The sequence below is a fragment of the Theobroma cacao genome, chromosome 2 (genome assembly GCF_000208745.1).
Source record: "Theobroma cacao cultivar B97-61/B2 chromosome 2, Criollo_cocoa_genome_V2, whole genome shotgun sequence".
NCBI lineage: Eukaryota > Viridiplantae > Streptophyta > Magnoliopsida > Malvales > Malvaceae > Theobroma > Theobroma cacao.
Window position 1 is genome coordinate 5,977,576 of NC_030851.1, and position 17,218 is coordinate 5,994,793.

The 17,218-nt window shown below is 34.2% G+C and overlaps 5 protein-coding genes across 7 annotated transcripts; 1 reads left to right on the top strand and 4 right to left on the bottom strand.

Annotated features, from left to right (window-relative positions):
* LOC18608112 lies at positions 579 to 1,052 on the top strand. The gene has a single exon (XM_007042617.2). The coding sequence runs from the start codon at positions 579 to 581 to the stop codon at positions 1,050 to 1,052; it is 474 nt and encodes a 157-aa protein (XP_007042679.2).
* Positions 4,215 to 4,693, bottom strand: LOC18608113. Its single transcript, XM_007042618.2, has one exon. It carries the CDS (start codon positions 4,546 to 4,548, stop codon positions 4,354 to 4,356), a length of 195 nt encoding a protein of 64 aa, XP_007042680.2. The 5' UTR covers positions 4,549 to 4,693; the 3' UTR covers positions 4,215 to 4,353.
* On the bottom strand, positions 8,208 to 12,001 carry LOC18608114 (ribosomal RNA small subunit methyltransferase E). Of its 3 annotated transcripts, none has more exons than XM_018116476.1 (10): positions 11,490 to 12,001; positions 11,336 to 11,409; positions 11,057 to 11,196; positions 10,937 to 10,983; positions 10,721 to 10,829; positions 10,397 to 10,458; positions 9,911 to 10,025; positions 9,435 to 9,598; positions 9,241 to 9,338; positions 8,208 to 8,469 (listed from the first exon to the last, which is right to left on the bottom strand). In XM_018116476.1, exons 1-8 carry the CDS (start codon positions 11,658 to 11,660, stop codon positions 9,447 to 9,449), a joined length of 870 nt encoding a protein of 289 aa, XP_017971965.1. In that variant the 5' UTR covers positions 11,661 to 12,001; the 3' UTR covers positions 8,208 to 8,469; positions 9,241 to 9,338; positions 9,435 to 9,446. The 3 variants fall into 3 exon arrangements, with proteins under 3 accessions (XP_017971965.1, XP_017971966.1, XP_017971967.1); XM_018116477.1 differs by having other exon boundaries at positions 9,241 to 9,344; XM_018116478.1 differs by having other exon boundaries at positions 9,861 to 10,025.
* LOC108660989 (thymocyte nuclear protein 1) lies at positions 12,075 to 12,848 on the bottom strand. The gene has a single exon (XM_018116479.1). The coding sequence runs from the start codon at positions 12,810 to 12,812 to the stop codon at positions 12,327 to 12,329; it is 486 nt and encodes a 161-aa protein (XP_017971968.1). The 5' UTR covers positions 12,813 to 12,848; the 3' UTR covers positions 12,075 to 12,326.
* LOC18608115 (phytosulfokines) lies at positions 15,567 to 16,269 on the bottom strand. Its single transcript, XM_018115089.1, has 2 exons — positions 16,085 to 16,269; positions 15,567 to 15,924 (listed from the first exon to the last, which is right to left on the bottom strand). The coding sequence occupies exons 1-2, from the start codon at positions 16,214 to 16,216 to the stop codon at positions 15,799 to 15,801; spliced, it is 258 nt and encodes an 85-aa protein (XP_017970578.1). The 5' UTR covers positions 16,217 to 16,269; the 3' UTR covers positions 15,567 to 15,798.

Here is a 17,218-nt window from a genome sequence, read left to right on the forward strand (position 1 = left end):
CTCTTCATTTTGCTTGTTCTCCTTTTCGGAAAATGTCAATTTCAAACCTTAAGATTTTTCTGAAACCAAAAAAAAAAAAATCAGGCTCCTGGTTGACTGGCCTGCCCACTTCAATCGAAATGCACACAATACCACTGGAGAGAATCCTGAGACCCCAATACCCAGTTTGGTAGAGTCAAAATCACCAGCTTTTTACGCAGTTTTCCTTTTCGGTCATCTTGGGTATTTTTATTACTACTTTTCTTTGTTTTCAATTTTGGCCTACTCTCTCTTAGCTTTATCTTTTTGCAATAGTTGAAGTTTTCATTTTCACATGCCCCCTTCATTTGAAATAGTCTACACGCTCCTTACCTCTTCAATTAGACGACCTTGAATTCCAAGTTCCTTCCAAGAAACAAGTCCATAATGGATAATCGAGTTCACGACATCACCTATATATAAACCCTTCATTGTCTGCTCTTTGCCTCAAATTTAAAAGGAATCTCGCTCTTGGTCATAATAATTCGATCGGTTCACTTCTACATCACTAGCTAGCTCCCCATTCTTCTGGCAGAAGAAGCACAAGCACAGGTCCAAAAATGAGAAGCAAAGGACGCAAAGCAAAGAAGCAAAGCAAGTTAATGAAAATCGTATGTTCACCCATCAGACTTCTAAGCAAGGCAAGAGCCTTCTACGTGAAGAATATAGAGGAGTGCGCTGGCGGGGTTGGTCGTGGCGGTGGGGTGGTTTGCCCTGCTCCCCCTGCAGCTTCACGCTTGCATAAGAGCTTCAGTGTCAACTCCTCTAAGGCAAGCGACGATGAAGAGTTTAGACAACTGCTTCGTGCGGCATCTAAGCGAGGGATAGACAGCAAGGTGCAATCATCAGGCATGAAACGGACCACAGCGGGATCTGGTGGGATGGGGATGAGAAGCTACAGTGTTGGGATTGGAAAGATTGGGAGAATTGACGAGGACAAGCCTTGTTCCTTTGAGGAAGAAGAGATTGATGCTATGCTGTATCCGCGAAGTAGAAGCTACGCAGCTAGGAGGAATGTTGTAGTGTATCGCTAGTGAAGGCCATTGGATATAGACATGAAAGACTGAAATTAAGTGATGTTGGATCAAATCACTCCATCTCTTAAATTGTTACTTGGTTTCTTCTCCTACCGGAAATTTCAATCTATAACCTACAATTAAAATTTAGTTTGGATTGAGCTCCAATTGCTTGCATTTCTACATTGATTATGCTGTGATAATTTTATGAACATTTAGGAATTATTGTCAATTAAGTAAAAGAGATTTAAAATGACTTAAATATCTAATGAGTATTGTAAGTGACATGGTAATTTTAAATTTAATTCGAAATTGCAAGTAAATATAACCAAAACTTTGTTCTTGATGGTTTAAGGCTGTTCATCGTTATTAAAGACAAATTTCTGTGCAGATGGAAAAGCTATAACTATAATTATTCGGCTAACAGATCACATGGGATCAAAGGCTTACCTCTTCAAGTAAATAATAAAACAGGTGGTGTGCCAGTATGGTCATAGGCTCATGGCTAGATAAATCAGAAATGGTGGATAACCGTCAAGCCCAAAAATTAATAATGGGCTTACTCATACTCAATTAAAACAAGCCATAAGAAGACAGGATAAATGACATATGCAATTTAATATTAAATGTTGACTGCTATTTAAAATTTCAGAGCCATGAATGGATATGCATGACGATTAGAGGGTTGTCCAATTGTTTATTCATGTACCAAATTCAAACACTAACGAACTAAAGGCAACAGCAGTATAAGCATAGGATACTACGCATGAGGTCTGGAAAAAAACTTATGTCCACCGCTTTCTTCAAACTCAATCTTCTCGTATATATTTTTCAAAAAAAAAAAAAATCTTCTCGTATATTTATCTAAATGTTCTTATAATTTAAAAAATGGTTTAGAGATTATCCAAAAAAAAAATTGGGAAAGAGGGATAGGACTGCCCGCACTAAATAATTAATTTATGAAAATTAAAAAAATTCAACCGTAGCCTTTCATATGCTTCAAAAGGAAGCCACATTTGCATCTCTTGATGAGGTTGGGGAACAATAAACGAAAGCAATTCCCATATTTTCAAATTCAATGGTTTTATAAACACTAAGGAAATCCTAATTTAGGTGCATCCGGTAGTAAAAACAAACACCCAAAGGTATTTTTTTTTCCTTTTTTTAGAATATTGGCACCTACCATCCTTCAAATCTTAAACTTAAATTGGAACTCCAAATATCCGAATTGCAAATCTTCTATCTCAAACTCATGCCATCTTTCTCATCTTGATTTTAAAATCATACCATCTGTCTTTTTGACAATTTTTTTTAATATTTATGGCAAATAAAACAAAAAATTAAAAAAAAAACTTAATATCCCAAAATCATATCATATAAAGATCTAAAAATAAGAAAGACTAGACTGATTTGGTTTGACGGTCAAAGTGAACCTTGTTTTTTTTCATTTAAGTTTGATCTGGTTTCATGGTAGAAGTACACTTACGTTTTTCGTTTAAGGTTGATCTGGTTTAAGACTGAGTTGCCTATCTTATGTAAATCTTTTCTCTTTCACACGATCACACCCAAGCTCTATTAAGTTCTTTCTTTCTTTGATTTTCTTTTTTCCACATAAACACAGAGAAGAAAATACTGTCAAATGCATAAATGACATGATTTTAATTTAAATCAGGACAAGAAAGGGGGCATAGGATCAAGGTAGAGGATTTGCATTCTAATTTGGGTGCATCCTGTAGAAGAAATAACACCAAAGGGTCAATTCAAATTTAATGAGAATATTGCATTAAACAAGAAATTAATTAGAAGACAAATGTGCTTTAAAGCATTATCCTCTTTAGCAGGTTAACTAATGTTTATAAACACTTACTAAAAAAAATTAAAAAAAAAGTCTTAATTACGAGTTTGTAACTAACAAGGACCTTATGATTCAGATCTTATTGTGAAGCCCTTCAAATTTATTCATAATAGGTTTTAATATTATTTGTCACATATCTATGTTTTTAATTAAAAAGACATACTTAGTAAGTAAACAAAAACCTTTATTTATAGACCAAGAATCTATTCCATCTCTTAACAAATTGTACAACATTTTCATTTTTTTACCCATAAAGAAAAGGAATTAGATCTTGATTCGAGTCTAGCTCGACCTTGTTATTTTTCACAAAAGTCTCACATCAATAAAAATTTTAATCAATTATAATACCACTTATCACGAATCTATATTTTTAATTTAAAAAATATATCTACTAAATAAAAAAAAAACTCTTATTTATTAACCTAAAATCCACCCGCATCTCTTACCTACATGGAATCGGTAACATTTGATTTAGACATGGATGTACCTTAATCCTAAAAATTGCCCCACCTCTATTAATTGAACAATAAATCACGTTGACAAAATGAGGAGGTGAAATCGAAGGGAATCCGCAATTCAATTGTGACCCATACTGAACCATGTGCTGTACTCCCCCTGAAAGCTACTTGGATCTACTCCATTTGTACGGTTCTGATTCAACCTCAAAGAGTCTAAACCCATGCCTCGCCTAAGTCAACGATTCCCACCACAGCATTTCTCCCTATCCTGCTTTTGGTTCGCGACCAGGAAAATACAGAGGGAAGAAAAGAAAAAGAAAGAAAATTAAGCCTATTTTTTCTTTAACCTTTTTGATACTTTGACTGAAAATAAACCGGAAATTAGTGTTTGGTCAAAAGATAAACCAACAAGTTGAAGTGCTTGTTAATGCCTAATAGGGGGAGCTTATCGTTTATCAACTACAGCTAATTTTTGCTGGTTGCCAAAGAGAATTTGAATCATATTTTATCTGCGGTTTCTTCACCAGAAGACACAGAGTGGAAGGAAGAAAAAGTTTGGTTGTTAGCCTGGCTATAGTCATTCATCGGATGAATTGGGAAAACACAGATTGAGAGAGACCAGGAAACTCGTATATTCACAAAAGTTACCCTCTCATGTTAGTTAGATCACTTCATCATAGAAACGGAGAATAACAGAAACGTAAACGTAAACCCAGAGGTTCAGAAAACGAAGAAGTTGCTTTCTTCTTTGCCAATCCGAGACGGCTCCACTATCTTGTAACGTCCAAAGAAACACAGAATCGGTAGGCCAACATCACCAAAACAATACCAAAAAAGGAGACAGTAAAGAGCAGAAGAGACGATATCTAAAAGTTCTAAATCAGTGAAGCTAATTAATTAATCCAAGTAGGTATCTACAAGCAAATGAAAAAGAGAAACAGAAACAGAGACTTCTCTTCTTCTGATTACGAAGAAGAAGAAGATTATAGAAATAAAAAAAAAAGGGTCATGAAATGCTACGGTTTCCAGGGCGGTCAGCGCCCTTCAAAGTCTTGTCTATAAGCTTTCTTGCCTTCCTGCTACGGATCTCGACCTTCACGCTTGAGCTCTTGTCCATCTTAATGTATGGCTTCTTGGACTTCTTCAGGGCCCTTACCTTGGACTTGATTGATTCCACCAAGTTCTCCAACTGGTTCGCCATTTCGGGTTTCGATGAACCAAAAAGAAACAAACTACAAAAATTATGGGAAGAGACAAAAAGGATTCTCTCGTTTCTTACAGCTCCTGCATCTTGCTTCGGCTTTTGATTTTGCTTAGATTTGTGTTTTTGAGTTTAGATTAGTGAAACTTAACGAGGTTTTTATGGAGTTAGATGGGGCCAAACGGGCTTGATGTTGAATATAATTGCGAGATTGCCATTGGCTGAGTGTTTCTGACTGACCTTTGTGGTAGAGAAATGATGATAGTGTGTACTTGGCGTGGGGATGTTTATTTGTTCGTCAAATTCAACTATACGAAAATGATATGATTTTCATTTTATTTTGAAAAGCAACGTCCTCGTGCAAGGGCTGGTTTTGATTAAAAAATGTGCTTAGTACCTGATCAATCATAAAAATAATATAAAAAGATATTATCATAATCATGAGGTATAAGATGAATATATTCCATAAAGAAAACGAAATATGATGAATATACTAGGATAAAAAATTAATTACTAATACTCGTACAAAAATCGTCCTTAAAAAAATGTGCTGAACACATAAATTTTATAAACAAGAAAGAAGACAAAAGAGCAGTCACAACGGATCAAGAGACCAAAAGACCAAAAAACCGAATCAACACTTGAAAAAAAAAGTTCAAATTAAAGTTTCCAATTTTTCATGACACGTGTAGCATCTGACAAGTTATTCGTAAATGCAATTAAATTTTGACATTAAAACTAGTGGCAAAGAGTATAAAAAAGACGTTATTTTACCTAGATATTGGGGATAATTCAGTGCTTTGTATATATATATATATGTCTAGGTATTAAAGAAAAATATAGGGATCCAAATAATATTGAATATTTGTACTATTACTTATAGCTGCAGTCATTGTTTATTTCTCCGTTTTCTCTCTTCAAAATTTTAGACAAGATAAAGAGACGGCCCGAACCAAGCTTGCTCTTGTTGGACACTGGGATTGTGGCACTTCTTTCATGATATCAAAAGAGTAGTTGAAGACTCTTTTTAAATATTACAAACAAATGACAACTAATTGTGGCAGTAATTATGGTAAGCGAAAGCCTGTTCAGATTCTTGATGGAAATTTATTTGGAAAGTGTAAATCAATTAATTTATCCGACCTTTTCTTATTAATAAATTTAATGCTTTTAATTACCATCTTAAATTGACAATCAATGATAGCATCTTTCTCTCCCTTAATTGGGTATTCACAACCTAAAAACCTACACGGCTTTTCTTCTTGCTGGGATTGGCCATTAGACTTTTTAGATGAGAGGGAAACCTTTTTCCGCCCGACAACTTCACTTATATATTTTTTCCGCCCGACAACTTCACTTATATATTTTTCTTTCTGTTTTTTCATGCACCTGGCATGCGAAATCAACACTGAATAAACGGATCAATTTTGACTTTTCCTTCGTTGGTTCTCCATTTCTCAATGGTAGTGGGACATTGATGACTACTATGGGGGATGGCCATCCTATAAGACTTTTCTGTGGCCACAAATCTATTGAAGCATGACTGAATTAAATTCCAGATTTAAGTCATCAATGTGCTACTAATTACGATTTCTTTGACTTCGACCGATTGCGGTCTTGGAATGGTTTTGCAGGAACAATAGTCATAAAAAATGCAAAGACCTTAACTGTTGGCATTTGGTATTATTCTCAATATAAATGAATTTTTTACATAAATAAATTAATACCATAATATGATTTATATATCAAATAAAAATGTCACATTAAACTAAAATTTATCTTAAAAGTCAGGTAAGATTATTGTAGAGGCATTAACAGAGGTGATTTTTCAAGCAAGAACATTTTCACGTGGCATGGGCATCCCTGACCCCGAGATATCTTGGATTTTATTGATGCACACGTGCAATAGTTACGAACCCACGTCGGGGCTTAGCCACCAAGAGTGAGCAACTGATTTCAGACAGCTTATTCGTATGCACAATTGCTTCAAACAATTTTTGACTTGAAGAAGATCTTATCATAATGCCATCCGATTCAGATTATTTTCTTACCCCAATCCATCAAATTGAGTAGTTTCCACTAGGTAATTCGTTTTTGTCCTGCAAATGTCAGCATAGGGCAAATAGCTAATTACAGGAACAAGAAGATAATTTGAAGAGCAGAGATACGGGTTTTGAATTTTGTGAATGTACAAAATCTATCAAGTGTCGATAATTCAAAGAGAAGTTCATGGGAGCCCGTATAAGGGCCATATTTAGGCCATAAGTGCATGGAACCAGAAGAGAATGGGATAACATGTGCAGTACGTAACTCATAAATGCCTTAGCTTACCAAAATAAATATTTATGACTAAAATGCAACAGCCGGCCACGGACAGTAGAGTTAGGACAATAGTATTAAATAATTATTCACCACAAGACTTGGAAAATCTTCAAGTCAAATGATCTCTATTTAACAACTTTTTGAATACGATTTTTTTTTTTTGAAGAATCTGCACATGAGGAAAAGACTTCCCTAGTAAAGCTCATTTTCTTTTCGCAGCCAAAAATCTACTATATATATAGATACAGGGGCGGAGTTAGTCAAATTTTATTAAGAACACCAAACACAGTTAAATAAGAGTTAAAAATTTTTACAAATTAATATATTAAATTCAATCAATAATAAAAATATTGATAATAGAAATATGAAACTAAATATAAAATTATAATTTGTAAAATATAAATAGTTAAAAACGATATATAAGATTAATAATTTTTTTTTATATAATCAGAATTATTTAACTACTATATATTTAAGAGAATTTCATTTTAACTAAATATAAAATGTAAAGTATATTAAAAAAATATACTCAAGTTAATTTCCTCTTACATAATCAAGATTAATAAAAAAATGATACGTTAATGAAATTTTAAGTAATAATGTAATATTACAATTTATATTTGAAAATTATATAATAATTTATTAATTTTTAAAGATTAAAATCATAAAAAATAAAATTTATGTAACATAAAAAAAAGAACATGGCAAGTAGAAGGTAGCTACCACATATTACATAACAAAAAAGAAAAAAAAAGAACATAGTTAATGGTTTGTAGAAATTTGGAGAAAAAAATCTACAAAAACTTATAACATNTAAACTTATAACATATGAACAAATAGAATTAAAATAAAAAAATAAAAAAATAAAAAATAAAATTAATAATATAAATTAAAAAAATTTAAAATTGAATGAGATAAGTGAAATTATTTTATTATTTTATATTTATATTAATCATTAAATAAAACATTATTTTGAGGGAGCAAGTAATAGAATATATAAAAAAATTAAAAATTTTTATAGGTTATGAAAAAAATTTTAAAAGCTTTGGGGGGGCCATCACATAAGGAGGCTCCGTCCCTGTATATATATACACACATATATTTCTCGTAGAGGGAGAGGGAGAGATTAATGAGAAAGCAACCCTTAAAACGAAAAACATGCCTAAAGTCATATTAACTCCAAAGCAAAGTCCCCACATGTAGTAAATTCATATTCAAACACAGAATCAATAGTATAATAATGCATGAACCTCAAGTAAACGTCACTATTTGCTTAATAACTCGAGATTAGATTTCTAACATAAGATATAGGGATATGCATGGAACAAGACATAACGTGAAAGTTGGGGAAGATGAGGAATAAATAAATTTATAATAGTGATGAATTCCATAACAAACATAACGTGAGCTTAACTTAAAACTAGTCAGATCTAATGAACAAACAATTTTGCTAGCACAATGAAAGTGAAGCTTAATATTGGTAATTGTTAATATTAAAAACAAAGGTAAGAAATTTGCCTGAAGCAAATCGATTCGATTGCAAAATTTCCCAACAAAAGAAAAGTGACAGTCACTTGTGCCAAAAGGATGACTCTGGACCTGCATCAAGAGAAAGCATAGATGAATATAGAAACAAATGCTCAGCAATTTACATTTTCTCTTTTCACAATGAAGGCTCCATATTAAATTAGCTTTTATAGAAAGAGAATTCATTACCGAAAGGGACACATAGACAATCGGGGATATTGCTGATTTAATTGTCAAAATTCAACATTGGAAAAATTAATTCAATAAATTCGTACAAACGGAATCATGCGCCATAATATTTCAAAGAATTGAACGGTATGACTGGTAAGTGCAGCCAGACATTATTCTTATAATGTCAGTAAACCTATATTTTTCATATAATATTTTGCTTTGACCTTTCGCCCTACCATACAAGAATTTTCAAGTTTCTTGCTACAGCACGATACTGACTAATTTAATATGATCTTAGCGTGTTTTTTCCTGGTCTTCAAACAAATTAATCTTTATTTAATGACCTAATTTTCAAGACTAAAACACTTATTTCATCCCAACCTGGCTGGATGATGAAAAAAGATTTAGAAAATAATCAGAACTTTGGAAATGCAAAATATTTTTCTAATAAATGTTTAAGTATAACCATTCACAGAGAGTACAGTCAAGTTTAAATGAAGTGACTGCAGTCATTCTCTTTCTCTGGAGTGCAAAAGAATAGGAACATTCACCAAAACCTTGAATAAAAATTACTAGATTAAGAAAAATCAAGGAACAGAAGATAAATGCAAATACTAAAAAAAACTAACAATGTACTTCACATCTTTTCAAAAAAGAAGCAAGTTATTCTACCTCCTTTCCCTCTTCCAGCCATTATGATGTACGAATCATTACATCCATTCACATTGGTGTCCCAAAGGAAAGGGAACTATCATCTCCTGGTCCATTTGCTGTATCTCCAACATATAAATTAAACAAGACAATAAGGTTTGAAGATGGGATAGAAGTTGTGAGGCAAAAGTAGGAGACAAAAAAATAAGAACTACCTGCACTAGTGCTTAGGGGTTGGTGATTTGCTGTGAGTCAGACCATAGCATTAGGGTCGCCAAAATAGCTATAGTTGCAGTTTCAACACGCAATCGATGAGGCCCAAGACCAACTGCTGTAGAACCTGCTTCAATAATCATATTCACCTCTTTCTCTGTAAAATCTGAAGCACCAGAATGACAATAAGTCATACTAGCTTTCTTTATGGTTTCCAAAAGAAATCAGAAAACCTCAATTAAAGGAACCAATGTCAAGCATGCCTCTGGTCTTTTTTGAAGAAATACAATCTTAAAAATAATTCCAAAACTATAAGTAAGGATTTGAACTGTTGGGCTCATAATGCACAACTCCATTGATTCTCTAAAACTTTAATCTTTGTTTTCTGTTTAGAGTGCTAATTTCTTGCAACAAATGACCATTCACATCTGCAAATGCAGTAAAAGGGTAGGAGGATTAATATGTTGTGCATACTAACCCCCTTCTGGTCCAACTATTATTAGCCCACTAGATTCTGTTCTTGTTGAAGTCAATGCACCAACAAGAGGAGTAGCTTCTGCTATGGCTATAAAAGACAGCTTCGACTTGGCAACCTATAAAGACAAAGGAGGGGAAAAAAAAGTTTTAAGTTCAAGAAAATATGAGAAAGAAAAAAAAATCACTTATCTTGAATACATTAAAGTGAACCATATATAATAAAACAACTATTTTTAAGGAACCACAACCCAATAACAGATGAAAATATAACCAAAATCAGTAAACCACTCATAAACTTCAGCTGGTGCTTGCTAATAAAATTATATGTTTAAAATCGTCATATCAGCATCACAAAAATATTGTCTCGCAAATGAAGAAACAACAAATAAAAATTTGATTGATCATTTGATATAATTGCTATGGTTAGTGCACAACACATTAATACAACATAATAACCACTTAAGTATACAAAGGAAGAAGAACTCACAAGAGGTACAAGATTATCAATCTTCATAGGATGATTCAATTTCATTTCATGCAACCGTTGGCCTACATGAAGATGAAATCACAATTCACAAGAGGTAAAAGGACATCAACGTTCACAAGAGTATTGAACAACCTATAGAGGTAATAACATAAAAATACAAAAAAAAAAAAAAAAAACAAAGAAGAAGAAAAACATTTAACACCTTAAAATATCCCTAGTGATAGAGCCAGACTTCTACTGATGCAAATATCAACGTTTAACATAAAAATAAGAAGTAAAATTAATCTGAGAATACATCATAGATATAACTAAAACTGAAGTTACATTGTTTAGTTGCTGCTAAAATGACACGCTGCAATCTTTCCACCCGATTGTCAGCGATGACAGAAGAACGTTCTGTCAGCAAAGGTGTCACACTAGTAGCTCCCAGTTCCTAGAATGTCGAAAACAAAACATAATTAGCAACAGAAAAGTAACATGACAAAAAATTTTTAAGAATATAATGGCTAAAAATGTTTGTGTTTCAAATTTAAGACATACAGTACACTTCTCAACAAGCCAGTCAGCTCGACCACCCTTCAGTGAACCTAAATAGGAAAGGACTTAGCAAATGAAACAGATTTTAGCAAACGTAAGTTTACTTTTAACTTGAAAACTTACCAAAAGCAGCAAATACATGCCACTGGCTCTGCGGAAGAACTAACTTTGGTTCTTCCAAAGCCACAAAATCGATTGCGGTGCGGTCAATGTTTTGTATACACCCTTCTACTAAACCTCCTTTCCCGTTGAAGAGCTCTATTCTTTATACGCCAGTATTTTAAAAGAATAAAAACAATTTAACCAAAGCCCAGAGTTTTTATGAGTTTAGAAGAGAAAAAACTTAACACATTTGAAGGGAAAAAAAATGAAATTATATGATGGAGTGATGATAAGGAGTACCTGTCGTCAGTTTTCAACCTTAGAACTTTAGTCATATGCCAAAATTCATCTCCTTGTACGCGAATAACACCGCCCTGCACTTGTACATTTGCAAATAATTGGATACAGATTTCAACTTTTAGCTAAGAAATAAATACGTTGATAAAGAGATTGCCTTGGAAGAAGGAAGAGTTTCAGAGAAGAAGCGAGGAAGGCCACCGCGAGACTGGTTGGTGTATGCAGCAGGAGGTGTAGACGAGAATGCTCGCAAGTTAAATGGTTTAGTAAGCCAAGGACGCTTCAATAGCTCCGTGAATCGAGGTCGTAAAGTTCCTAAGGTTTGCATTTCCTAGCAACAATCAGAGCCAAAAAAAAAAACAAAAGAAAGCCAATATTTCGCCCCGTTTGGTTTCTGAGAAAATTCGATTCCTTTTTCCTGGGGAAAAAGAAACAAACACGACGGTAACGGTAACTCCCTTTCTGGATTTTGGGTTTTCAAGAAGCGGTAGAGCCGTCGCAGGAACAACCACTAAAACGACGCCGTTCATTTTTCTTATGTCCTCAAACGCTACGTTTCACTGGGATGCGCCCTTCTTTAGTTCATCTGCTTTTGTTCACCAAAATGCCAGAGCCAAGAGAGTTGTAAGTAGTACTAGCCAAATTTGTCGAGTCAATTACTCTTTTGCAGAAATATCTCCTTGCACCTAATTGCAGTTTCTTGGTCTGAATTTTATCAAAACAAGGGTATGAATTCTAATACTATAAAACCAAAATACTCCATCACATACAAAAGAGCATATAGAACAACATATTTAATTTCTTCACCAGTAAATAAAACATGGTAGCAAAATTCTAATTAAGCACCCTTTTTTTCCTTAGACAAAATACATACAAACAAAAGGGGCATCTTACAAATATACTAGCAATTCCCACACTGCTACCATTTCATCTTTTCTTTTTACCAAAAAGACCCACATTCTTGATTTCTACGCCCCTTAACCCATAGCCTAAACTAACCCAAATCCTCCTCCTCATCACCACCATCGTTGCCAATGCCATCCCCTTCAAACCCATTTCCCAGTTCACAAATCCTCTTCCAAACCTCCTCAGGCACCGGCATAACCGACAACCTCGGCTGTCTAAACATCACAAACCCTTTCAACTCCCCATCCTGTTTCATGTCCTTTAAGTCCACTCGCCTCCTCATCTCCCCAACCGCTTTCACATCCACCACCACCTCACTGTTTTTATCACCGCTCTCTGAGTACCATTCCTTCACCACGCTGACCACGCCCACCACGCAGCGAGCACTGGCGCCCGAGTGGTAGAAGAAACAGAGATCGCCCTCTTTCATGGACTTGAGGTGTTTCTGGGCTTGCTTGTTCTTGACACCATCCCATTTGGTTACACCTCCGTTTGCTGCTTGGTCTTCCCACGACCACTCTCCAGGTTCTGTCTTCAGCAGCCAGTATTGCTTTCCTTTCACCATTTTCCCCATTTTTGGATTTTTTCTGTTTCTTTGTGGGTTTTGCTTTATAGCATGGAAAGATTTATTGGCGGAAGCACTCGGCTCCGTAAGTGCTTTGTTCGGCCCATTGGTACAGTGCAACACTGCAAGTACCTAAAAGAAATGAGCGAAAGCCCAAAGCAACATTGTTCTATAGTTTTCACACATGGGCCAATTGCCCCAAAGATGACCTTTTCCTGATCACGCCCTCAAGTATTTCTATCTGCGAACAAAGTTTGGATTTGCAGAGTGTAGTTTGGCTCAAGTGGTAAATGAAGAGAAGGTAAGAAATTAAGTTCCACTTCGAATTATTTTAATTAAAAACCAACTTAGAGGGAAAAAACTGCCAACAAAAATGTCAAAACCAGACGAGAATGTGACGCTTGATAAATTAATTAGTAGATGAAGCAGCTTATAAGGTACGGCATGGGGATCACGGATCACCTAATGTTAATTGTCAACCAAATCCATGAGAAATGAGATGGACACTACCTGTAATAGATATATGCTAGAAGAAGGAAGAAAATGGCAAGTAGTGGAGTAATGGCCAACCAAGAGACAACCACTCTTTTCCCTAGTCAAATATCATGGCATCACCATCATGGCAAATTGGGCTATGGCTGCTTCATTGTCATCATAATGTTATAGCATGAGAATCCACAAATGAAAGGACATTCAACCTGATCAAGGAACACATTCCCACTTGTGGTAAAAAAAATTCCAAGTGCCATTTATTTTATTTTTTTTTTAGTCCATTCGTATTTGGATTGGTGGTGTTTCTCATTTATATAAGATGATTAATGATGTTTGCACACTATTCTTAACCACGCTAATACCGTTCTTGAACTTTTTCTGGACTTCGCTGTTTGAAATTTTTACAAGGTCAAGAAGCCAATGACACAAGCATAGTAGTCAAATGAATGAATTTGAATGGTTAATTTGATTATTCAAGTTACACTCCAATAAAAGATTAAGCAAGTTTCAATAATCCTCTCAAAGTCGTATTTATCATAATAGCACATTCTAAGAAAGGAAATGCATGGTCTTTATGAGATGAAAGAAATTTATCTCTCTTCATGGGTTTTCATATGTATTCAAAAGAAAAGAAAAGAAAATAATAACCATATGATCAAATTTTAGTTGTTATATTATCGTTTCTTTTCTAAATTGTATCATCAACATTTTATTCATAAAATATGTTAATTTTTATATGTGAAAGAATGTGACCGTCATGTGTTTAATTATTGCCATATTAGAGTAATATTTGAGATCGAAGCTTGTACTAGCCAGTAATGGCTAGAACTACCAGCCACATTATCATGCCATGTCCCAATTCCACATTAATTTCGGTAGTGAATTGTCATAGAAAGTTTTGAAAGCACTTGTGGCTATGGTTGGAGCAGCGAAGTCTCAGTTTGATGGCAGTACTCTCCATTGATATCAAACCTGCCTTCATTTTCAACCCAAAAAGAGAGAGCCATGAAACAAAGGCTGGCATGTGAATGGGTGCTTGCAAAAGGACCCTGTCCCAAACATCAAGTGTATTTATGAATGCATTAATTTGGTCAATGAAAGAAGATTTAACTGCAACGGTCATACGTGCGTTCACACTTAGTGATAATAAACATACAGAAACAGTCTTAGTTTTTGTGGAGCCCTTTGAAGCCACATATTGCTGTGCTTTGAATCATGAAAAAATTAATTATGGCAAAGATAATGTCTTGCACCAAAACTAAAAGACAAATGGGTCTTAATCCTTCATGGCATTTCCAAAGTGTACGATCATTAATGCTGCTTGCCAATTATAATTTTACATTGCCTGGTTAATTATTTAATCCTTGTTTTTATCTGCAAACTAACAATGAAGAAATTATCAATGTTAACAATGTGAATTAATGTATTGGTTCTAGACCAGGTTTTATGCCTCTTTTTTTACCGGATTTTATGCACACATTATTGAGGAAGCCTTGTTTCTTCATACATGAACAATGTTTTGGAAAATGGGATCAATGAAATTGCGGAGAAGAATGAATCAAGTGCAATAGGTGAAGCTAGATGAAGAAAATAACAAAGGGATTCGTTGTGAAAATTGAAAAGTCAGCCATTTCTTTCTTTTTTTTCTTTTTCTTAAGAAAACATTTTCCCTGGTACAACAGTTGAAGTCTAGAAGATGTTACCATCAAGGGGATATTTGAATAACAAAGAAAATGCTTACACATTCGTGAACGAAGAAACCTTTTTCAATATTTTATTTGTCTTGCTCATTGACAAGTAACAATTTTTTATGCTAATTAGAGAAGGATTGGCTTCAATTTCACCGTTTCATGAAGATGCATTTGAGCCATTATGCTATTAGCTAATATATGCACAAAACCTATAAGCTTTCAATTTACTAATCCGATTAATTTCATCAAAAGAAAACCTTAGTCCAATTAGAACAGGAATGCATAAAGAATCTGCAAGAAGATTGTCCAAACAACAATGAATGCTTCATAGCATAAATTATTCCTTTTCTCTAGTGTTGAATATTCATGTCGATAAGTGGGTTATGACTTGATCTCTTCAGGCAAAAGAAATGGCTAATTTCCTTGATATCCCTATTGGGAAAAGGGGGTTTCTGCCCTTTTATATTTTCTTCTTGACTTCTTTTGCCTTTCACTTTCTAATTTACATTAATTTAGCATAATTTAGCACACCCACTGTGCCATATATTGAATATTAAGCTGATGCCCAAATCTCTGGCAATGTTTGGAAATAAAATTATTGAAACATATAATAGAAATTTCACTAGTATCTATGCCATATATTACACTGGTTTAAACAACCAGAAAAATTCTCCTACATGAATAGAAGAATCAAAACGGTATTTATCCACAAAACCTCCCTGAAGTTGAAAAGTTATCTGAACCTGATAAAAGAACCACACAAATTATGAATAAACTATAAGAAAGTAACTATGTATGACAACATCGACAGGTCAAGGCTTGCTCTTCTGGGTGTAGATGTAATCAATGTGAGCTGCAAGTGTTCTCCTCATCAAGCACTCTTCTTCCTCAATTCCCTCGCAGCTGTCCTCCACCTGAACCTTCTCTGCTTCAACATCCTGAAAAGTTCACAAACAAATCATCAGAAAAAGAATTAAACTTATAGAAGACCCACCCTCTTAACGGATACTCGTTCCAACCATCAGCTTGTTAATGATCAATATAAACAGAGTTAGGAGAGGAAATTCTGTTTCAAAACAGAGGAAGTTCCATACGTACCAGATGTTGAGTTTTGATTGGAGTAGCATGATCTGAATAAGCAGCAGGTTCGGGGCGGGCGGCAGCGGCACAAGATAATGTGAAGAGGAGGAGGAACACGATCATGCAAAAGGCGCTGACCTTGGAAGACATTTTTTTGGCTTTCTAGAGAGTTGGCGAGGATGGCCAGAAACATGGATAGCAAACGACTGTGCAGGGGTCAATTTATACACATTGTCAAGATGTAAGGGCAAACAATAAAATAAAGATTGAAGGGCAAATGGGTAATTATGGTAGAAGATTCTCACCTGTACTTGATAAATAAATTAATCCAGAAAAATGTAGGACCTTCTCTTTTTTCAATTTATGTATCTTTGAAAATTTTATGCGTAAATTACTTCTGTAGTCCCTAAACTTTGAGTTAAATATCATTTTGGTCTCTGTAATTTAAAAAGTATCTTGTTGGTCTTTATACTTTTGATGGTGTAACAAAATGATTTTTTTTATTAATATTTTAAAGTCTAACGTTAGGTACCAACTTGTAACACATGTTTAACACATGATTAAGGATATAATCGAGTCGAGACAAGTCAAGCGGAGTTGATCCAATGTCAAACTTGAGCTCAACTTGATTAAAAACCTTGAAACTGAACTCGATTGAGCTTTACATTTTTATGCTCAAGATCAACTTGAAATTTAATTAAGCTATTTGGATTCGACTTAATTAGACTCGATTATCATTAATTTATAAAAAAATTTCAAAACTCTATTGGAACTTGGGCTTGAATTTGATATAAAAACTCAAATAAAATTTTAAAATATATAAATAAATATTTTATTACATTTATATATATACAATATTAAAAAATTCAAAAGCTTGCGAGCCACTCAGGTAGACTGTTACAAAACTTTAATTCGGCTTGATAAAAAGCAATTGAATTAGAGTATTCTTCAAGTCCAATATGAGTAGCTCATGAGTAGATTGACTCATTGATATTCCTATGCATACCAAATACGTGTAATATGATGTGTAGAAGAGTAATTACATGGATTTTACATTTCATTTTTTTACTTTTCATTTTTATTTTCTTTTTTCTCTCTTCCTCTTGCTCTCTCTCTTCCATCGACCAAAGGTCGGTTGACAATGGTAGAGGG